At 49.1% G+C, this 23,796-nt stretch overlaps 1 protein-coding gene across 1 annotated transcript; it reads right to left on the bottom strand.

The window, feature by feature from the left end:
* Positions 1–10,130: 10,130 nt before the first annotated feature.
* On the bottom strand, positions 10,131–19,266 carry DRD2 (dopamine receptor D2; the record flags this gene model as incomplete). Its single annotated transcript, XM_083878104.1, is given in 9 exon segments — positions 10,131–10,324; positions 11,023–11,214; positions 11,217–11,361; positions 11,994–12,080; positions 13,136–13,326; positions 14,339–14,475; positions 15,408–15,517; positions 18,287–18,389; positions 19,097–19,266. Coding segments are annotated over 9 exon segments (1,329 nt in total).
* Positions 19,267–23,796: the final 4,530 nt, after the last annotated feature.

The following is a 23,796-nucleotide window of genomic DNA, read 5'->3' as shown; positions in this document are numbered from 1 at the left end:
AGTCCAGGCTCTCATTCTGGCAATTCAGTGCTCCTCACATCCTCTGTGGCCTCGAGGAAAAAAAACTTTTGTACCCAAACAAAGACCAGGAAAAGATTTATATCCCTCCTGCAAGAACAACAGGGTACCTCAGAGGTTCAGAGCCATAAATCTGCTGCCCAGCCTGGGTTTGGGGGGTCATGGAATCACAGAATCTGTGAGGCTAAAGAGCTCTTTTCATGGCAAGGATTGGTGCTACCCCCAGAAAACCATCCCAGGAACATCCCTGCTCTGAATTTCCCTTAAAAAACCCCACCAGAGAAAAGCCAGAGAACACTGGCTGAACTCCCCATCCTGCAGGGAATTTCTTCTGGATAAAAAGAAATAAATAACCCCCAGCAGCCTTGCTGGTTAGAAAACATCCCATTAAAGACTCCAGGTCCATCTGGAGCAATTACAGAGGAGCATCAGGCCGGGGTCAGCAATCAGGAGGTGCAGTAATTAGCTGCAATGAGGGCTGGAATGAGCCTTTGTTCGCTGCTGTGCTACAAGGCCATCGCTTTAGAAATAAAAGGAAAACATTATAGACACTGAGAAAATTCGGCTTTGACAGAATTGAGGTCTGGGGCATTTCTGGCCTCGTTCCATGGCACTTTCACTGCTCCTCAGCAAGGCAGAGCAGCCTTCTCATCACCAGCAAGATTTTATTGCTGTTCTTTGGGCAAACCCTTAATATCTGCTCCAAGCAGAAAAAAAGAAAAAAATTCAAAATCCTTACAAGGCATTCATGGAATTAATTTTCTCGCCTTGGAAAAGAAGACTGCAGCCTGCCAGAAAGGTTCTACTGAGGCTGCCCTGCCTTTGTTTTGTTTAAAGCTTTTGTTTTGCAAGGCCCAGCAGGGTTTCTCCCAGGAGAGCTGAGCGGGGCTCTTTGCTGCTCCTTTGGTCGAGTTCTGCTCCAGGGAATGCTGGAAAATGCCACAGGACACGAGCCCGCTCAGACACTGAAAAATGGCAGGGAAAAATCAACAGCCACTGTGAGAGAAAGAGACAAAAACAGAGAAAAAGCAGGGAAAAGGTGGAATTCTTCTGGAAAATGCCACAGGACAATGAGCCCACTCAGACATTAAAAAGTGGCAGGGAAAAATCAACAACCACCATGAAAGAAAAAGAAGACAAAAGATGGAATTGAGTTGGAATCTGGTGGGCTTGGGAAAATGCTGCTTTTGAGGTCATTTGGGGGGTCTGGGAGCAGCTCGTGGGGCTTCCTGCTGCATCTCTTTGGCCCCACAGAATCCCTGATGTTGGCAAAGGCCTTCAAGACCGTATTTCCCATCCTTTTTGACCTCGCAGTCAGGACAGCAGGGAAGGGCTGGAATTCACCTGGAAAATCAGGGCCAGGGCCTTGCCTTGCTGTGTTTGTAGGCTGAGGTGGGAAATTTCAATTCGTGCCTAAAACACAAGTGTGGCTTTGGGAATTTTTGAGGCTTAGACAGCTGGAGGATGAGTCTTGCTGCAAAAACAGCTTTTTGCCAATGAGTTGGAGCTGTCAGGGAGCTCGTGCAGCCCCTGCAGCTGCTCCTCTCTGAACACACTCCTGCAGCACAGGGATGTGTGGGATTCACCCACAGAGCCTTTCCCCCAAGGCTTTGGGCTTTAAATGCCTGTTCCCAGCTCTGCCAGCCTGGCTGGGTGAAGAAGAGCATCCCAGTCAGTTAACTCGTGGAATATTTCCTTTTGCTTTATTTTTTTTTAATTAAGGAGGCAGAATTTACTGTGATTTTCCTCTGCTATCTCTGAATCACGTTCCAGCGCCTACTATTTCACAGTCTGTAATCTTCCCCAGTGATTCTGGCCTCAGCTTTGAAGTGATTTAGGGCTTGTTTATCACAAAGGCAATCAGACTTGTTCCTTCCCAGCCACCCTGGAACTGCCAGGGAGCCCAATATTCCCTTTGCTAGAGGGGTCAGACACAAAGGCAGAGCTAAGCAGGTTACCAGGCTCTACCTGAGCCCCAGCAATCCCTGCCTGCATCCCCTGCCCTCCCTGCAAGCTCCAGGTGCACATTTCAATGTAAACATGATGGAGGAGAGTGACCTGGAGCATCTGCCACCAGCTGGGACCAGGCACAAACTCAATTTACTGCAGTTTCAGTAATAAATTCAGCCATAAATCTGCATCCCCAAGGTTAATTTGGTGTGACTTTGGCACTCAGGCTGCAGGAGCTGAGCCCCTGCCCCTGCAGTGGCACTTGGAGTCCCAGCTGGGTGCTCAGGGACACCCAGAACCAACATTTCCCCTGGTTTTGCTCCTCCCTGTAACAGCCAAGACAAAATATCTCCAGAACCAGGTTGTAGGATAGGAAAACCCTCCTTGTTTCTTTACCTTTGCTGCCTCCTTCCCAGCCAGGCACCAAATACGTAATAATAATAATGCACATAGCAGCAGGGGCAAAGACAAGGTGGGTGAATGTTGTTTTGGGCAAAAGGGATTTCACAGCACAATTAAGGGGTTTTTTGGAGCTGCCCTGTTTTTCTACTGTCATTTTGTCTAGCAGCTTTAGTTAGGCACAACATATCCTTACAGCACAAGGGTAGAAAGCTTTACACCAGGCAAAAATTTGTTATTGTCTCTGCTCTCAGGCACCCCTCAGTGGGGTCAGGTTCATCATCTCCAGCTCAGTTCTGGGTCAAACCTCACCCTGTGCATCATCACCCCAGCGATTCCCCAGCAGGGAACACAGCCCACGGCCCAGAGGGAGGCAGAGGCAGGAGTTCAGCTCTTTATTAAAATCATGGAATCGTCACTGCTTCATGCTGTGGGATCGTCTCATGCCGGGGATTGATCCAGGTGGGCTCACCCCACTCCCCAGAGCTCATCATCCCTATTCCTGCCACCCTAGAGCTCATCAGCCCCATTCCTGTGACCCCAGAGCTCATCACCTGTTGGGAAAGATGGGACAGGAAGGACTTATGAATATGACTGCAAGGTAAGAAATACTGTAGATGTAAAACCTGAGTGAAATAGGAATGAAAGCCAGTTTCGAGATGTGTGCATGGCAGGCAGGAAGACGGTGATTAGGAAAAAATTGCTACAATCACCCCTATTCCTGTGACCTTAGAGCTCATCACCCCACATTCCTGTGACCCCAGAGCTCATCACCCCCATTCCTGCCACCCCAGAGCACAGCCCCTCCATGCCAAGTCCCTCTGCAGGACCCACAGCAGCTGCCTGGCCATCTTGCAGGGTTTGTTTTTTGTTTTGTTTTCCCCAGCAAACTGGAAGAATTGTGCCAGATCAAAGTCACTTTTGTTTCTGACGGGAGCTGTCCCAGAGGGAGGGAGGTGTTCACAGGGAGATGTACATATTTGTTTAGACTGGCACTGACTGCCCATTTCTTCACACAGACGAGCTCCCAGCTCATAACCTGTCTTGTTCAATCAGATTTGCAGCTCCTGGGTTTCCCTCTGAAGCTTTGTACATTTTCCAGCTGGTGATTTGACAGAGCTCTCTGAACTCACACTCAGGAGCTACTCAAAGATTCTCTGTGTTGCTCTTAGCACTTGGAGATGAGATTACGTTTCTGCCTGATGTCAGTTTGGGCTTTTCTTGCTTTTTTCACACAGCCTGAATAAAAAACTCAACTTTGTGGCTGCACTATTAAATAAATATTAATGAGGGTTGTTACCAAACGTTTGATGCAGTGACAAAGGCTGAGGTTATGACCTGGTTTTCTCCCAGGTGATGTTTGCAACCCTTTCCATCCGCCCTGCACACAGTTCAGAAGGGTTTGTGGAGCTGCTGGATATGGATAGGAAGCAGAAACAGCCATGAGGACACATGAATGCTGCTGATTTATATTTTTTCCCCCCTGTTTGCAGCATTAAAACCCCACAATATCAGGCAGGAAGGATCTGGGTAGTGCCTGGCTGCTCTGTCCTGAGGTCAGGGCAGAGGCTGGTGTGGCTCCCTGTCCCTGTTTGTTTGGAACAGCAGTGTGGTCACAGGCTGTGGTCAGGAATTGGCCACTCTCGATATCCTTCAGAATTTCCCCATCCCAAGGCTCCCAGGCTCCAGGTGAGGCAGCTCCTGTCCCCAGCACCAGCTGGGCAGTAGCAGTTCCCCAGAGGGACTCAGGGCTGCCCTCAGCAGGGAATTCTCTGCAGTGGGGTGTGGGGTGATGGAGGGGAGGGGATGAAGGCTGGTGGGGTGGGACAGCAGCCTGTTCCTGCAGGGTCTGCATTCCAGGTGCATCTCTGCCCCCAAATCCTGCTGCAGACAGGGGACACAGCCCCTGCTTTGCTGGTGACTGTCCCCTCCCATCCAGGAGCTCTGGGGGCTGATTAACCCCTCTGCTCTGTGCTCAGGAGTCTCCCCAGTGCAGGGACAGCAGATGAGCCCCATCCCCTGCAGAGCCCCTTGTCCTCAGCTCCCATGGCTGCTCTGCTGATGTGCAGCCCCTGCTGTGTGCCACCAGCTCCCCTGGCAGGCAGGGGCTCACTTCAAACCAAGGGAAAAATTGCTTTTCACAGAGGGCAGGAACAACCTCGTGCTGTTCTCTTCCCTCCCCAGCCTGGCAGGGCTGAGCTGGGGGTGCTGTGCCCAGGCAGGATCATCAGGGCTGGGGGTGCTGTGCCCTGGCAGGGATGTGTAGTAATGTGTCTGTGTAACACAGGCCATTCTGATGCACCAGCCAAACTGGTTGTGAGTAATATTATCACACCACCTGCAGTTCTGTTGTTAGAGCTCTCAGGAATTCATCAAGGATACTGAGAAAACAACAGGATCAAAAGTAAGAAGAGAGCCTGAGAAAATGTCTGCAAAAAATGTAAACCCTGGATAGGGGAAGCACAAGGTGAGGATGGACACTGAGCAATTGGATGTCCTGAAGGATGTGCCTGCCTCAGGGAGAAGCAGCTCAGCCAACCCAGAGATGTGTGTCCACATGGACAGTAGACCCAAAATCTGTATCTGCCACATAATATAAACACAATAAACAGCTTCTGTTAGAATCATATTGGTTCTGTTATTCAGTGGCCCATTTCCCCCTGCAGGGATGATTTGAGGGTGCTGTGCCCCTGAGAGGCTGATCAGGGCTGGGAGTGCTGTGCCCTGGCAGGATCATTAGGGCTGGGGGTGCTGTGGCCTGGCAGGTTGATCAGAACTGGGGGTGCTGTGGCCTGGGCAGGAATGATCTGGGGGTGCTTTGCCCTGGCAGGATGATCAGGGCTGCAGTTGATTGCCTGCCAGGCAGGATGGCAGCAGGGAGGCAGAGCTGCCCTGGATAAATGTTCTCACTCGCTCTCATCAGCCTACTCCTTTTTCCCTGGGCCCAGCATGGCAGCTTGGTGAGGCAGAATGTTTTCCTCTCCTTATAAGAGGGTTTTGCTTCGCTCCTTAAGTCTCTTTAAAGGCTTTTCTAGGTCTGTTAATTATTCATGATGCCTTAATTATGTTCAGTCCACCGTGATCACTCTCTCTTTGGTGAGGAAAGTTGTTATTTGTGAGTCAAAAGCTCTTTATGAAGCAGACAGGCTGGTATCCTCAGAAAGACTTGGGGGAGCAGTTGGAATTATTAAAAGAAGCTTTGATTAAAGACAGGGAGTTAATTTAACAAGAGTAACTGGTTTTATCTTCTTTTTTTCCCTGAGCAAAGCACACCCATGGATGTGTCAGGCCTCACCTGGAGCAGCAGGACTCACTCAGCTGCCCCAGGAGATGGGCAGATCATTCTTTTTTATCTCTTTTGGGTGCTGTAAATTGCTTTTGTCCACAGGCTTAGAAATAAAATTTGGCTGTAAGGGTGAGCCTCAGGTACCTGCCTTTGATCCCGCCAGGCTTAGGCCAGACAGGCTGGAAAAAACCTAGTGTGTCCTGTTTGACCTGAAAATATCATTTATTCTGGTGTGTTTGGGAGGGGAGGGGGCACTGGAGCTCCTCATCTTCCCTCAGTCATGGTGGCACTGAGGTGAATCATCCAATAAGGAGAATTCAGCCTCAGTTGAACTCAGCAACTCTGGAGATTCTGGTTTCTGCATAAACTGAGGGCTTCGGGGCAGGGATTATTATGTGCTGGCTCAAACCTTTGCATGTGAAAAGCCATTAAACTGAAATTTTAGTTTGTTAGTTCTTGGAGATGGACTGACAGCTCTTTCTTTCCTAGCAGTGGGAAGGATTTTCTTTTTTTATTATTTTTTCTTCTTATTTTATGTAAAGAAAACAATCTTCATTTAAAAAGTGCTGATTAGGCTTGGCTGAGGGCCCACCTGCAGAAACACCAAAGCTGAGAGTGTAGCTTAAGAAAACAGTGCAACATAAGTTGAAATATTCCAAAATAAAATAATTAGGTTCTCCAGCATAAATTCAGCTGGGCACTTCTGCCTTCCACCCCTCCCATCCTCCCCGGCCCACTTCTGTCTGGGAGAGGAATCACAGACCATTTCCTTTCTGTCTGTGCCTTCCTGCACCTTTCCTTTCCTGTGTCTGATTCTCATGGCTGCAGGCAAGGCAAACACCAGAATTCTCAAGGATAGGCTGGGGTAAGGGAGGAAAAAGGAAAATAGCCTGAAAAGCAAGTCAGAAAAAAAGCCAAATTTCATGTGAAGGCAGATTCTCCTCTGTGCGTTTGAGCTCTGAGTGTAAAACAAAACAGAACAATCAGATCGACATCAGGGCGGCTTGTGCAAGTCTCTATTTAATGACAGTGCTGCATGAAGACATTGCTTGGTGTCACATGTACCTGTGATGGGCATTTTATACATTCCTGACTCCCCGGGGAGTCGTGTTTGCACTGGAGATTTTCACCACAAGAGGTAGTGGCTTTATTTTTCCTGTTTTCCTTTTTTTTTTTTAATGTTTTGTTTTTAATTTCATCAGGATTGGATAAGCTGGTTGGACCTACTGGAGTTAATTGACTCTTCAGCCAGGAAGATAAACAGTTCTGTGGAGTGGGAGCAAGCAGGCAAGCAGCAAACACAGTGCAGGCAGAATTCACTGGCTTTTAATTGAAACCTGTTTGGGGGTGCAGAGAGCCCCACCCAGGGCTGCAGCAAGCTGGGAGTCACAGGGAGGGAAAGCAGGAGCAGGAAGACTCAAAAAGCAGAACTAAAGCTTCAGTTATAAATGATGAATCACAAAAGAGGAGCTAGAGCAAGGCTCTGAAGTTCTCGAGGAACAAAGAAATGAAATCTTCTCCTTAAGGTGTGTGTAAAAACCAGCTCAGGACCCTTCCCATGGCTAGCATGTCCTGCCAGCAGAAGTCTCTGGGGAAGCAGAGGTGGTTTTTATTTTTTCCAGAGTGGAAGGAACAGTGAGGATTTGACCTGTGGAGAGGCCCCAAAGGATGCAGCCGACTCTGCTGGGCTCTGAGGAGCTCCTACAAACTCCTTCTCCCCAGCACACACTGCCCCTGCTCCTGGCATTGCTTTATTCCTTGGAAAGCCAGAGGTGAGGATGATTCTGGTGCTGTCTCCAGAAGGGAAAGGCTCAGCTCCAGGTTACAAAGTGCTTGGTTTGTTGTCTGGAAGTGCAGGAGTTTTATGGGGGAGGAAAACCTGCTGCAGGAGGTGGCCAGAGCTGGCACTGCCACCTTCCCAAGGGCACTGGGGAGATTCACGTTCCTACAGTTCAGCCTGGAGGGTTTGGAAGGAGCAGCTGAAAATGTCCTGGGGATGAAGGATGGTCTACAGGTAATTCCTCACAACGAATATTGGAGAAATCCCTCCTGGGGGTTTTTGGTGCACATGAAGGACAGAGGCCTTTCCCAGCAGCTTTTTTTTCCCTCCATGGCATTTTGGAAGAGTTTTTTTCAGGTAGTGCTTCAGGTGGGTTGAGCTATAAGGTTTTGCTTCTAGATTCAGGAGAAGGAGAAAAAAAAAAAAAAAAAAAAAGGAGCAAGATACAGAGCATTGGAGATGAGGATTTTCCTTGGACACAAAGTAAAATTATGGCACAAAGTTAAGATATTATCCACATTATCCTGAGGGATATTATTATTATTATACTCATCCTGAGGGATCACACCAGGGAAAACATCACCTATGGCAACTTCCAAATGTTTTAAAGCTTTTTTTTGTCTATATATGTAATATTTGCTATTTTTTTCAGCTCTCCACTGCTAATTCCCCAAGTCAAATGGATCTTTCTTGTAAATACATTAAAAAATAGACCAATAGCTTGTTGCTATTTTTCTGCCCAAAAACCTCCTGAACCTTTGCATCATTCTGTGACTATTGGGGTATGAGTCTGGGCTGATTCCCATCACCGAGTGAATTTGTTTGGTTAAAGCTGTGGGGAGGAGAGAACAGCTCATATGTGCCTGAGATGTCTCGAGTTGGCGTTCCCAATTGTGCAGTTTTTAGCTATGAAGAGCCAGGTTCAAATGTTACACAAGGCTGTGGGCTGAGTATCAAAGCCCCTGGATCCCAGCCCGTTCCAGGAGTGGCATGTTAGAGCAGAAACCTGTGGATTATGGTGGGACTGCTGCTACAATTTTAGCAAACAGCTGAGATTATGTGTTAGGGCTGCTGGGAGTAATCTCTTCCTGAACCAGAGCTGGAACACATCCTACCAGCACAAGAAAGTGCTCTGGTAGCAATGCAGGAAATCCAGGGAATTAAAGGAAACCTTGGCAGATCTTCACCTCATCTGAAGCAAAAACTGAGTGAATATTCCACAAAGTGCATAGAGAAAAGAGGGATTCTATTGCTCTCCCAACTGTGTTTTTTACTCCTTTAGGAAACAGCAGGAAACTGTACCCTGGGAGTCTGCCCCTGCTTATGGCTATTGCAACCCTCTGCTGCTCCACATCCTGCAGCAATCTCTAGCCAGACCCTAATTCCACGTTGTTTTATTCACCTTGCTGTGTTTTATTTACAGAGATATTGCAGAACATCATGTGAACCGAGTACAAGCAGCAGGTACAGCGTGCGTTTGGCAGTGCCAGGTTCAGCGTGGTGAAATGATGCTCTTGTGGGGTTCCAGTTCCTGGAATCCATTGGGAAAAGAGATAGCAGAGAGTAAAGGGATGCTGGGAACATCCAGACCTTTCCAGAATCCAGCTGAGACACAGGAGCTGGTCCAGGTAGGGGCTTGCTTGGGTTTTTATTCTGGCTTTTTCCAAAATGCACAGTTTTATCTCCTTGACTGTTAATTTAAATTAGGCACAATGTTATTCTGCACTCTCTGGGGAGAGACAGAGGCAAATCAGAACTGAGGTGCTCCCTGGGGCCCCTGGTTTAGGTGAGAAGAGCCAGCCCTGTCCTGGCTGGCATGCTCAGGGTGCCCCTGGGGCTGTGGGTGCCTCCCCTGGCACGGTGTCCTCGTGTCTGTACATTCACCATGCTGCCACCCCTCCTCTGCTGTCACCCTGGGCAGAGCCTGGACATGAGCTGCTGGTGGGCAGAAATCCTGCTGGGAGATGAGGGGGTTCCTGTTGGATGAACACCATGCAAGACAAGGTTCTCTCTTGACTTTCTCTCTCCATCTCTCTTTTTTTTTTTTCCTTGGCTCAGGCTCCAAAATCCATCCTGTTTATTCCTATTTACAACCGATGGTTTGACATGAGAGTGATGTCCCCTCCTCCCTTCCACCCACGGCTCGTAGGCTCACACTGCTGCAGGGTCTGTGGGTGGCAGAACCTTCTCGACCCTCCTGGGGACCTCTTAAAGTTTTTGGGGTCGGTTTTTATTTAATTTCCGAAGGCTTCAGCAGTTCAACGCCGGGTGAGTCAGCTCGAGGTGAAGGCAAAGCTATTGCACGGAGCTCCCAGCGGCCCCATCTGGCTCTGCTGCCAAGCGGGAAGGGGTGGCCTTGTCTTTGGTGAGAGTTGTGCCAGCACTACCTCCTGGTGGCCCCGTGGCCACCCCGTGTCCAGGCCGGTGGCCACGGGCGAGGACCCAGCGAGGGCGCCTCGATCCTCGCGCTTCCACCTCCAACACAGCGTCAGGGTGGCTCTGAAAAGCGCCCTTGGGGCTGGTGCAGGGCTCACCCAGCGGGGTGAGAGACCCTCCCACCCGCTCCATCCCCACCAGGAGCTTGGGCACCGAGCAGTGCCCGGCTCAAGAGCCCCAGCCCCGTCCCCGCTGTGCATGGATGGCGTCGCTTCCTCTTCCCTCCGTCCCTAAAAAAAATGCGGGTGCTGTTTGTGACTCTTAGCAGTGGAGGATCTTCATGAAAGCCTTGCGAAACTCGATGTTGAAGGTGGTGTAGATAATTGGGTTGACAGCGCTGTTGACATAGCCCAGCCACGTGAAGGCACTGTACATGGCCGGAGGGATGTTGCAGTCGCAGTGCATGTTCAGGATGTGAGTGATGAAGAAGGGGAGCCAGCAGATGATGAAAACAACTGGGGGGGGTAAAGGAGAGAGGAGGGTTTTGATTGCTGAAAGCTGGGCGGATTCTCAGGCTGGGAGAACAGTGAGGTTCTCTTTGGCAGAAAGGGGATGTATTTCCCAGAGGGATGAGCTCTGGGTTTGCATGCTCAGTGTCTGGTCTGTGTTTGGGTGCTCAGTGTCCTGCTCTGTGTTTCTGTGCTCAGTGTCCTGCTCTGTGTTTCCGTGCTCAGTGCCCTGCTCTATGTTTGCCTGCTCAGTGCCCTGCTCTATGTTTGCTTGCTCAGTGCCCTGCTCTGTGTTTCTGTGCTCAGTGCCCTGCTCTGTGTACTACCCCAGCACTGAATTACCCCTCTGCTCATATCACGAGCCCAGCCACAGCAGGAGCTCTGCCCTTGAGAGGGCCAGCTCTGCTGAGCTCTGCCTTCTCTTCCAGAAAGCCTCATGAGCTCTCCCCGTTTTGGGAGCTTGGATACCCCTGAGAGGGGCAACTCTGGGCACCTTTAGTGCAGCACTGACAGCTGTGCCTGGCTGGGAGGAGGGACCCCGCCCACCCCCCCCCCCCCCCCCCCCCCCCCCCCATGGGCAGCCCCTTGCCTGCCTAATCTATGAAGGGAGAAGAATTCTGAGGGGGGTTGGAAAATCAGCCTGCAGAGCATGCAAGGACTGGGGTTTGCGCAGGGAGCCCAGGGCAGGCAGGGCACACTCTCACCGAGCACAATGGCCAGCATCTGCGTGGCTTTCTTCTCCTTCTGCTGGGACAGTTTCCTCCTGATGACGGCCTTGAGCAAGTTCCTTGTCTTGCCGTTGGGCAGGGAGTGGATCTCGAAGACTCTGGCTGTGTGGTGGGATTCTTTGGCATGGCCATTCTTCTCCACCTTCCCGGGCTGCTCAGGGGTGCCTGCAGGGTAGAGTTGTTGCCCCGATTAGAAGCAACTGGCACAATCAACTGGTGGTTACTTGGTGCTGTGGGTTTGAGGGCCGTTTTCTCAGGGGGACTGGTACTGGACACCATCTCCATTTCCATCTCTTCTATGTGACTCTCTGCCTCCTGGACAAGAATCAAATGTCCACAACATAATGACAGGTAAATACACAGAGAGGAGCAACGAACATTCCTTACAGAGTGAAGCTGGATGATGTTGGAGGACAGTCAATCCCTCTTCTCCCTCCCTGCCTGCTGCCTGGAGGAAAGGGCTGTGGTGTGTTTGGATACTTTGGGCAGATGGGATTGACAGAGCTGCACTGGAGGATTCTCCTTTTTGGCACAAAGAGGCTCAGAAATGGGGGAGACGCTGTCTCCACTCTCCACAGATTTTATTCAGGTTTTCGGAACGCAAATAAATAAAAATGGAATCAACAAAAGCAAAACCCAAATGCAGTCCAAGATTTAAATAACAGATAGGAGGAGGAGGAAGAAATCAAAGGCACAAAAAATGTTCAAATGCCATGGCTTTTAGAGCTGATCTTTAGGTGAGCTTAATCTGGCTTTTTGAGCTCTGTGAGCTTAAACCCCCTGCTTCACTCCAAGGAATGGGAAGACTATTTAAATTTTGAGATTGAATGGCAACCTTTGCTCTTAGGTTTATTTTTCTCCCACCCTACATAAATTAACCTCGTGTCCTGAGGGAGAAGGGGAAGGCTGAAGGCTCTGGAAAGCTCCCACTTCTCTTTAACACTCACCACTTTGCGCTTATTAACTTGGAAGCTCCCATTGGACTTCACAATAACTGTGCAGAGCTTGACGTCTTCTGGATGAGTGCATTTGTCCTAAGGGGCAAGCACCAGCTCAGAGGTTACACAGGCACAGAGGGGTTGGGAAGGGAAGCTGGTAAGAGGGAGGCACGTGGGAATACAAAGGAATCAATCAGAAATTCCTCAGCGTGGCTGAGGTGCCGAGCAGGATGGAAAAGTGGATGGAAACCTGCCGTGGAGGAGCAGAGCTGGGGGCTGCTGCCCCTGTGCTGACCCTCTGTTCTCCAGAGGAAGGAGGCCATGGAGCTGTGCTGGTGTCTGTGTGTCCCTGCCTCCTCTCCAGGCAGCACAGTGTGGAGCTGGAGCCTCTGGGCCTGCACATCCCCCTGGCTGTGCTGTGTGTGCTGCCAGAGCTGTGTTTTGACAAGTGCTTTCACACCCAGCCCACCCAGCTGGGCTCCCTCACACGCAGCTCCATCTGGGAGAAGCTGATCCCTGCAGAGCTGCAGAACTGTCCTTACCAGGGAGGAGCTGAGCACCCCAGGCATCCCCACCGAGCTCTGGGGACACCTTACGGCTCCTGCAGGAGAGCTGCAGAGGGGCTTGGGCACCAGGGAATGGCCTTAAGCTTCGAAGGAGGGTGGGTTCAGATTGGATACTGGCAGGAGATCCTTCCCTATGAGGGTGGAGAGGCCCTGGCACAGAGAAGGTGTGGCTGCCCCATCCCTGGAGGTGTCCAAGGCCAGGTTGGATGGGGTTTGGAGCCATGTGGGATAGTCAAAGGTGTCCCTAAATGAGCTTTGATGTCCCTTCTAACCCAAACCATCCCTTGATTCTGTCACTCTGCAGGACTGGCTCAGACAACGGTGCAGCCTCTGTTCCTGAGTACCCCAGGCCAGCCCAAGGCACTACTCTGGATGACTGCAGCAGCTCCTGGTGCAACTCTGCTGCTGGAACAGCCCCTGAGATCCAGGGAGGCCTGAGCAGCCCCAGCCGGTGAGCTGGGACCCCAGCATGTGCCACTGGGACCCCAAACTGAGCACAGCACCCACCTTGGGGATCCACTGCCCAGGCAGGGAGGTTTGGGGCAGGAGGTTTGGGGCAGGGGGAGGATGGAGAGCTCTGGGTACCTTCAGGGGGGCCTGAGTGTCCGAGTCCAGCACGTGGCTGCTGCGCTTGGTGCTGACACGCTTCCTGCGGCGCCGCAGCACGATGTAGATCTGCACGTACACCAGCAGGGTCACCATGAAGGGCACGTAGAAGGACACGATGGAGGAGTACACCACAAAGGCTGGATTGCCAATGATGCACTCCTTCTCATCTGGAAGAGAAAAACCTTTCAGAGTTGTTGTCCCCTCCTCTGCTGCTGTCCCAGCCTGCTTCCCTCGGGCTGTGTCACCCCAAAATTCCTGGCTGCTCCCTGCCTTGCAGCAGTGACTGCTGATCCCAGCCAACCCAGCATTCCCAGGACACTGCTGCCTGGACTGATAGCATAGGCTTAAAATGTTTCTAAAAATCATGGGAATTGTATACAATAGATTCAGGGGAGGTGGAAAGAAAGGTTGGGCCTGGATAGACCTGGGAAGGGAACCAGAACTACACAGGCCCTGGAAACAAAGGTTGGGTTTTGTCTTTACCAGATCATGTGAAACTGCACCTGCATCATCATCATGATATGATTGTTAAATGTAATGATTGCTTGGTACTTGAATATGATTATTGTTTAGGAATCATGAGAAACGATATTTGGGGGGCTTGATGGAAACTACAAGGATTCATGCTTGGATAAGATCACTGTATACAATAGAACAATATTAGTTTAATAATCAATATGTAGTTATATAATGAAAGGGTATAAAAACATCCATCCTGAATCCATGTGGGAGTCAGATTTGGGTCTGTACCCTGTACCCCTGATTCCCAGAGCTCTTCAATAAAAGCACCTGCATATAATCATTCTGTGATTATGTGTTTCAACACTTACAGAACTGCCAGTCCTTTTCTCTCCTGCGTCAGGGAAGGTTTTGTCCCTTGGTTTTCCTTTTTGTTTGTGTTTTAATAGAAGAGGGATTTTGAATTTGTAGTGGACAAATGTTAAGGTAACACAGGTTGGTGTTGTGTGAACTTCTACATCACCTCAGTTATGGTGAGTGTGAAACCTGCTCTGGAACCGCTGGAGGTGAACCAGACCCACAATCAGCATGCAAATAGTGAGGAGTGGCAATGGGAGAGAACACTTCAAATACACCTCAGACCTGATCCCATGTTTATTCCTGGCTGTCTGGGCACTCAGAATGGCACCAGGAGCCATCTGCAGGTGGCAGAGGCCTCACCTGTGTTGTTGAGGCCGAAGAGCAGCGGGCAGGAGATGGCAAAGGAGAGCACCCAGACCACGGCGATCATGAGGGTGACCCTGCGCTTGGAGCTGTAGCGGGTGTTGTAGAGCATGGGCATGGCCACGGCCGTGTACCTGCAGGGGACACACAGACACAGCCCTGCTGTCACCCTGCCAGGCTGACACTGCCCAGCCAAGGCATGGGCATGGCCACGGCCATGTACCTGCAGGGGACACACACAGCCCTGCTGCCACCCTGCCAGGCTGAGCCCTCCTGTCACCCTGCCAGGCTGACACTGCACAGCCAAGGCATGGCCATGGCCACAGACGTGTACCTGCGGGGGACACACACAGCCCTGCTGCCACCCTGCCAGGCTGAGCCCTGCTGCCACCCTGCCAGGCTGAGCCCTCCTGTCACCCTGCCAGGCTGACACTGCACAGCCAAGGCACATTTTAGGTGTCCCAGGGTGGCTGCAGCCACACCAGGAGGGCTGAGGCTCGGTCAGCTCAGCACAGCATTCTCACAGAGTCACAGAATTCACAGAATCACAGTCACAGAATCACAGAGTCACAGAATCACCAGGTTGGAAGAGACCTTCAAGATCATCGAGTCCAACCCAACCCTGACACCTCAACTAAACCCTGGCACCAAGTGCCACATCCAGTCTTTTTTTAAACACAACCAGAAATGGTGACTCCACCATGTCCCCAGGCAGACCATTCCAGTACTTAATTACTCTTTCCTTGAAAAACTTCTTCCTAATATCCAACCTATATTTCCCTTTTCCTCCCACCCCTTCCCACTAAGGCCTGCTGCACCACCCCAGAATGCAAACAGAAGGACCAGACTCGTGGGAACACAGAGACAATTCCATCTGCACTCCCAGCACCAGTGTTTCTGTGCCTCCTGACAGAACTCCCTGCCCAGAGCTCATGGAGATCCTTTAGGCTGCTCTTCAAAGAACTCCCATCGTTACCTCTGAGTCCCAGGTGAAATGTGACCACCCAGAGGTGGTTGGGACCTGCCAGCCTGGGTCTGGCAGAGCCTGGTGGCACAGAGCCCTCACCTGTCAATGCTGATGGCACAGAGGTTGAGGATGCTGGCAGTGCACATCATGACATCCAGGGTGACAAAGATGTCGCAGTGGATGCGGCTGAACCGCCACTCCCCAACCACCTGCAGAGAGACAATGGGGCGGGTGAGCAATTCCTGGGGCTGGAGGGCAGTTCCTGGGGCTGGTGAGTTCCTGGGGCTGGAGGGCAGTTCCTCGGGCTGGTGAGGAGTTCCTGGGGCTGATGGGGAATTCCTGGGGTTGTAAAGCAATTCTCTGGGGCTGGTGAGGAATTCTCTGGGCCTGAAGAGCAATTCCTTGGAATGGTGAGCAATTCCCTGCGGCTGGTGAGCAATTTCTTGGAATGCTAAGGAATTCCCTGTGACTGAGGTGCTGATGGGGCACAAAAGGAGGGTTTGGCAGAAGCTGGAGAGGCTGGTGGGTGGTTGGGGCTGTGCTGGTTCAAAAGCTGAGCTCTGCCCCTTCCAGGCTGTTCCCCCGGTGCTGCTGTGGGTCCATCCTGCCCAGTTCCACCCCAGCAGCAAACCTGGGCTCACATTCTGGTGACATCAGGGAGCACAAGGCTCCTCCAGCTCAGAAGGGAAGATAAAGGAGCTTAAACAGCTCTGGGAAGCATTTGAAGGCAGAATGAGGAGGGAAATACATTAGTTTTCATTCCCAAGCACCTCTAATTGTACTTCCAGCTTTTTCCCCGACAATTTTTCCAATTACACCCAGCAAAGGTCAGCAGCTTTTCTTAGTTTAAAAAATCGGGGTAGGCATTCCTCACCTTTATCCCTTTTTTCATTTTTTTTCCTTGTGAACCAAACGCGTTTAATTCCGAGTGAAAAGCCTGAAAAGCCTTTAACACTCCACACGATGTGCTAAAGACAAAGAACTAATGATAACACTTCCAGGCACCAGTGGCCTTTTTTCTCTTCACTTCTCTTGCTGTTGAAGCTGAACTTTGCCAATTAAGTTTAATAGCAATTATTCGGACTGCTGTGTTTGACATGTGATGAAAAAAAGAGTATATTTCCCTCTAACAAAAATAGACCCTACTGCATTTGAAAATAGAATGAATAAGATATCTATTCTTCAGTTATTTCTGCTCTGATATACATAACCATAAGCAGCATAAAGAAGGAAGAATGACTGCATTGAAGCCTGAGTGACAGATGAATACTCAGTGATTAAAAAAGCACTTAAGAGACAGTTACATCAGGAACTTGGAGGAGAATTTGCCCAAAGGCAAAAGTTTCCAGCCAGATCCAAACCTCTGTAAAACCAGTTTCCTGAGGGCATGGTTTGGGAGAAGCTGGGAACTGCATTTTCTTGGTGTGTTCATTTATGTGGGAAAAAAAACCCCAAAATTTGGGGGTAAAAGATCTGTTTGAACCAAGGCTGAGGTTTTTTTAAGTGTTTCATTTTGATTTTGAGTTTTAGGCCAAGCTTGTGACAGCAGACCTGGGGAAAATTGTCCAGAAAATTGGTAGATCAAGGCAGCTGTGGCTCCTGACCAACCCCTACACGTGAGCTCAGAAAAAGGGAGAGAATTTTGTATCATTTGTGGTTTATTCTCCTGCCTTAAAATTAAAAGTGTCTGAGAGATTCTTCTGGCTGGACTTGAAGGAGCAGGAGCCTCTCCACTGCTGGAATTCCAGCAATGGAATTCCATTCTACTCCTTTTTTTTACCAGGAGCAGAGGACTCAAATGGGTTGTGGTAAAAAAGGAATGGGATGGGATGGGATGGGATGGGATGGGATGGGATGGGATGGGATGGGATGGGATGGGATGGAGTAGAATAGAATGGAGTGGGATGGGATGGGATGGGATGGAGTAGAATAGAATGGAGTGGAATGGAATGGAATGGAATGGAATGGAATGGAATGGAATGGAGTGGAATGGAGTGGGGTGGGATGGGATGGGATGGAATGGAATGGAATAGAATAGAATAGAATAGAATAGAATAGAATAGAATAATGACAATAAAGTCCCTGAGGCTGTGTCTGCTCTCCCGCCTGCCTGTGGCCACGTTAATGAGGTTCAGCAGAGGCACGGGGCTGTCCGTGCTCTGAGTGCCATGCAAACAATCATTAACTCCAGTGATAATTAGCAATGTGCTCTCTCACAGCCCCTGTCACGTCCGTGGGTTTGTTTTCTTTGCATCAGGACTCAAAGGGCTCCTTGGCTCCTTCCCCTGCTCTCCTCTCTCTGTGTTATCATCCCCTCCCCTAAGTGAGTGCCTGGAAATTAACTGGAACCTCAGGATGGTTTTGTGCTGAAGGCTGAGGTGTGAAAAGTGATTTTCTCCTCTGTATTATGACATAAAAGCTGTGGATTCCCATCCTGCTCCCACAATTGCCTTCCTGCAGCCCTTCAGAAACAGGGCCTTGATTGATATATATATATATATATATATATATATATATATATATAAAATTATTTTTATTGCTGGATTCAATGATCCTTGTGGGTCCCTTCCACCTCCACAAATTTGATGTGGTTTCAGTGTGATACCCATGGTGGAGTTTTGGATGCAAAACTGGGGTCCTTTCCCTCTTGACCCCAAATTTCTGGTGCAATTGAGCTGTCATTTAGTCCTCTGAGCAGCAGTGGGGTTTCAAGCTAGCTGCTCTCACATCCATCTCCTGGAAAAAAACCTGGTAATTTTAGGAACGAAAAAGCTACAATTTCAGGAACAGGAGGAAAAAAAAAAAAAAAAAAAAAAAAAAAAAAAGGCAATTTCAGGAATGAAAAAATCTGCACTTCAGGGAACGAGAAAACCTGTATTTAGGGCATGAAAAACACTTCTGGGGGAATTCAGGAGGCTTTAGCAGGAGCTGATTTCCAGCCTGCCTAAATCCTGAAGCCAGCAATTCTGATCCCTTACCTCCAGGTAAACCACCCAGGGCATGCAGAGCGTGGCTACCAGCAGGTCAGCCACGGCCAGGCTGACGATCAGGTAGTTGGTGGTGGTCTGCAGGGCTCTCTCCCTGCGAATCAAGATTTTACAGAGTTAGGATTTTAGTCAAGAGGTTAGAAGCAGTTTATATCAATTAAGATGCAAGCTAGGGAAAACAAAAGGTAAGGTAATGGTTATTAGATGGTTAAGGTGGAGCTAGGTGATGAATTGCTGGGTGTTATGGGCTTGGTTTAGTTGTGTTTATAGAAGGAAATTAAATAGATGGACAAATCATAATGACAAATAGAAACCAATGGGATTGTGACCTGCACCTGGACTCAATACTAATTAATGGATTAATACTAATTAATTCCTCCACAAAGCAGGAGGGATTGGATGGTGCCAAAATGTCATGAAGGCCCTGCCAGCAGCAAGGAGGTAGAAAGGTCATTGTGATGATGACTTTCCTGACTTCATCCTTCAGGACAACTGACTCAATTCGAGATTGGCCCAATTCAAGAGGGGAATTGCACAGGTGTGAAGGACTTTTAACCTCATTTTAACTTCATTTTAATACAAAGCAGGAGTGGGAGGTGCTGGTGTTATGCAAATGCATAATCATTTTGTGTGTGTAAGACTTTGGGAAACAAACAGAGCGCCAAGAGCCTTGTGGGGTACGGGCGCAACTTCAGGAGACGACTCCTGTGCCCACCCAACATCACAACAAACCATCCCACTTTTAACTTTAACTAAATAGGGAGTCTTTAATGGTGATTTTATGGGTTCTCCAGGACTCACCTGGACACTGCTATGCACACTAGGACATTGCCAAAGACGATGACGAAGATGAGGAGGGCCAGCAGCATGGCGTAGTAGTTGTAGTGCGGCTTCTGCGCTGCCTCCGACGCGTTCAGGGCCCTGCTCCAGTTCCTGTCCCCGTCATACCATGAGAGGTTGAGGGGATCCATGGGGCCCCGAGTGCCAGCTGCCAGCCCCACCCTGCCACAGAGGGGTTGGAGGTCGGGTCAGCATGGAAAATACAAAATGGAATTAATCAGGTTTGTGTGTGGTGATCAGGGCTTTCCCTGCCCTGGGTGAAATGTTGGGAATGGGAACAAGGCTGGTCCAGGCAGGGATTCCTGAAGCTGGGTTTTATTCCCAGCTCACCCCCACATTTCTGGGTCAGTTACTCTGTGTTAAAGTTGGGTCAGGTGTGGGATTTTTGCTCCCTTTGAGGTGTGCACAGTTCAGGGCAGAAGTGCCATGACCTACTTTGTTTATTTTCCATGTGCTTCACATGGGGCTTTGGGCTGTATTCTTTTTTTTTTTTTTTTTTTTTTTTTTTTTTTTTTTTTTTTTTGTCTTTTCCTTAGGTTTTCTATTTTTTTTCCTCCAGCAGCGAAATAAATAAATTTTAAACATGAGTAGTGACAATAATGGAATTTGACAGCAGCAGCTTTGCAGTCAGGGCTGCCTCTGCCATTGCCCCTTCACAGTGAGGTGACAGTGAAGGGGGACATGGTGGGGACACAGCCCTCAGCAGCTCCTGGCACTGGGAACATGATTTTCCTGCTTTTCCTTGGAAAATCTGGTCACTACAGCAACACCCCCCACCATTCCCTGGCCAATGGCCACGTGCTGGACACTCGTCCAGAGATAAAATATAAAAAATCCTGGGATTTCTGTGGAGTTCCCTAAAACCTGGGGAAGCTTTGGTGTTTGTTTTACCCTGTGAGAGGCTTTTGGACTTTTTCTGTCCCTCTGTGCCGTCAAAATATTCTAAAGAAATTTGGCTGCTGGGACAGAGGTTTGTTGTCATTAAATTGAAGTTCAGACACCAAAAAGCTCCTTGGTGCTGAGGGAGGTGAACAAGGCTGAAGAAGGTTGTGGGGTGGGGAGGGGAGCTCTGGCTGTTGCTGTTTTGGGGTCTCTCTCTGGTGCCAGGATATGAAAAGTGAGAATTGCAGGATGTTTTTGGGAAAGGTTTTTTCCTGGCTGTGTGGGGAGGATGTCCCAGCTCCTGGTTCTCTGCAGAGCTGCCAGGGCAGGGCTGTGGTGACGGATATTCCCTCACCACACCTCTGTCCCACTCAGAGAAGGAATTTCCACAGAGCAGAAGCAATTTGGGCTGGAATTTGAGAATCCCCTCAATTTAGAAATCATCCCTGACCTCCCCACAACCCAGCCAAATGATGCAGGAGGGGCTGGAAATGCCAACACCTGACTGGGACCTCCTGAGCCTTTCACAGGAGCCTCAGGTTGTGCCAGGGGAGGTTGATGTTGGACATTATTGGGAAAAAAAAATCCTGTTAAGGGTTGGCACAGCTGCCCAGGGCAGGGGTGGAGTCCCCACCCCTGGAGGTGCTCAAACCCCTCTGGATGTGACACTTGGGGCTGTGGGTTTTTGGTGCTGCTGCTGGTTTGACTGAGCTTTTCCCACCTAAACAATTAATTCCATCTTTCTGTGGCCTCATTCCCTGCTCTGGCATCAAACATTCCACGTTTCCCAGGCTGTTTTCCCATCAAGACCACACAGGGGAATGTGGCCGTGCTCTCAGACACCCCAAACCAGGACCGCTCAATTCCCTTTAATAAAAGACAAAGCGACTTCGATTTATTAAACCACGTAAGTGATCAAAATAGCAAAACATTTGCAAATATCAAATTCACCTGGGAACAATGGTTTCTTTATGTTTCACTGAGCTTTTGTATGCTTTTCTCATTCAGAGAACAATTTGGATAATAATCCTTGGAAATTTGTTGCATATGGGTCCTTAATAGCTGATAATTCAAAAAGTGTCTGTCTGACAGTGCTATCAGCAGCACTTGATAGCTCTACAAATGTCTTCTTAGGAGCTGTCAAAGTGTCAGAAATTAATTAAATGTTAGCTTCTGTGACTCAGAGTGAAGGGGAAAAATCAATGCTAAATACAGCAACAGTTTTTTTCTCTTCTCCTGTTGCCCTTTCATAATGCAAAACTATCTCGAGGAGGCAGAACCATGCAGAAAATGCAGGGTGGGACAAAAAAAAAAAAAAAAAAAAAAAAAAAAAAAAAAAAAAAAAAGGCAGGGACATGGAGAGGTGTCTTTGAGGTGTAAAAAGGGTGGAAGGGTTTGGGATGGGCAGGATCAGCCCCTCGGGCCTGTGCTGGTTTAAATAAAATTTGCTTTAAGAAGGAAAAGCCACAGACAGGGAGACGGGCTCAGCAATTCCAGCCTTTTCCAGGCTGTTCCAGCTCCCCGGTAGAGTTGGAGGAGTCATTTATAGCTCATCTCTGGTGTCCATTCATCAGGAATTTACTCAGTGGTGTTTAGGGAGGGCGTAAAAAAACCCTGGGTAAAGTAATCAAAATTTCCTTTCATTTCCTTCCCTATCTCCCTGAAGATTTTTTTTTGTCTTGAAATAGAACTCTTTTCACAGTAATAATTTTTGTCTTTGTATGCACCATGTGGAAATTTAAGAGGTAATGTTTGAATGTTGTAAAAGTGAAAAGATTTGGTGTTTCTATTTAAAATTTTTTTTTTAAATTGGGAAAATGAAGCAGAAGAAAAGTTCCAAAGTCTTTGCATGAAATAGGAAAATATAAACACCAAAACCTAGAAATTAAAACTGTGTGATGACACAATTAAAGGCTGTATGCAGTACACATCCTCATGGCACAAATTACAATTACTCTGTTAATTCCCAACTTTGAAAAGTTTGAGTTTCCCATCCTGAAAACAATCTTCTTTTCCCCAGCCCCTGAACTGGCAGGATTTGGAAGCATTTTTGGTGGCCATTAAGGTGTTTTGTGAGTCCCTCAGTCCTGCTTTGAGGAGCAATTTTGATTTTAGTGCTGACAGTTCCTCAGCAGAGAAGAAAGAAGCACTTAAAGAGCCAACTGGAAAAGGGAGGGGGGTTTCCTGCATTTTCCTGGGGAAAAGGGAGAGGGAAGGGATCAAAAACAGGGAAAAGGCACAAAGAGCACCTGGCTCTGGCCTTGGTGAAGTTCCTCCATGGAGGGAAAACAGAGTCTTGGTTTGAGGGAGTAAAGTCCAAAAAGGCACAAATTCCCTCGTGAATTACCGGCAGCAAAGCCACTCTAATTCCCCCCCAGAGTCCCCCCGGATTTCCAGGGTGGCTGAGCTAATCCAGATATGGATTTGCTGTGAGGTCAAGGGCAGGACAGGCCTGCAAGGTTGCAGCCTCGTGTGTGATGGCAGCAATGCAGCAGCAGCAGCACCATGCCTCTGCTCACCCCTGCTGCTCCTGCCCCTCACATCGCCCTCCCTGCTCCAGAGAAACAGGGCTGGGAGCAGCTCTCCTGCACCTGGAGGGAATCTGCTGCTGGAATTCACAAGGAAAAGGCTGCTGGAATTCCCAGGGAGAGAGGCTGGAATTCCCAGGGAGAGGGGCTGGAATTCCCAGGGAAAAGGCTGCTGGAATTCCCAGGGATAGAGGCAGGAGTGCAGAGGCAGAGGTTTGCCCTGCTCTCAGCTCCCTGCTCCTTTCCAGAGAACAAACTGAAAAACATTTGTTTGCCATGCCCATGTTTCTCTTGTCTAATCACAACTGTGGCATACAAGCATAAGAGAGATCTCCCTGACAAATGGGGATGTTCACCACCCAACAAACCCCCTCTGGCAGGATTTTAAACCTTTTTTCTCTCAGAAACATCAGAGGTGTCAGTCTCCTCTTGGTTTTAACTCTGTTTGCAAACATTTCCAGGGATGAAATCCTGGCAAGGCTGATCCTGAGGCGTGTCAGGCACTGCCACTCGTGTCCCTGGTAAAGATTTGGGGCCAAAACTTCACCCAGCCTTTGCTTCTGCATGGAATCCCCCAAAGGTTTTACCTCAGACACATTTAAGATGAAATCTGGAGTTCGGGGTGAGCTTTCAGGGCCCAAGCTTTCCTCTGCTCCCCAGACACAATTTTGGGGCCTAACTCAGTGTGCACCCAACGGGGAAACAGCAGCCAAAGCCAGCAGGGACAGCATCCCTGGGGAAATGTCCCCCAGCAGCCTCTGAACAGCCTCCACCTGCTGTCCCCAAGGTGTTCTGCCTGCAGATGTTGCCAGATTGATGTTTCCTGCTAATTGCTGCTGCCCAGGGGTGCCCATCAGGCTGCTCACAGACAGATCCTCTCCAAGGGCCTCTCACAGAAATCAATGTCTAAGTGGAATTTGCACAGAACGCTGCCTCCCTGAATATTGTCACTTTCCTCTGGAATTTTGGAATCAATGGGCCATAGGAAACTGTCAAACTGACATCCTTTGTGTCCTCAAGATGTTTGCTGGGCTCCTCTGAGAATGCAACAAAGATGTTCCAAGTCCAAGGAAATAACATCATTTTCTTTGGAGTGAAGAGGAGGTGAAAGAGAAAGGGAAGGGGAAAAATGTGTTTGAGGAGCTGCTTTGTTTCCCTGTTCAGGGGTTTTGTGGAGGAGGGAAAGAAAAAAGCCTCTTCTGGAGTAGTTTCACTATTATTCTTGTTTTTGCAGTCAAGCCCAGAAATGCT

This window comes from Zosterops lateralis, assembly GCF_965231275.1.
Source record: "Zosterops lateralis genome assembly, chromosome: 25".
Taxonomy (NCBI): domain Eukaryota; kingdom Metazoa; phylum Chordata; class Aves; order Passeriformes; family Zosteropidae; genus Zosterops; species Zosterops lateralis.
The sequence above is the reverse complement of the archived record's forward strand: the minus strand, read 5'-3'. Positions and strand labels throughout refer to the sequence as shown.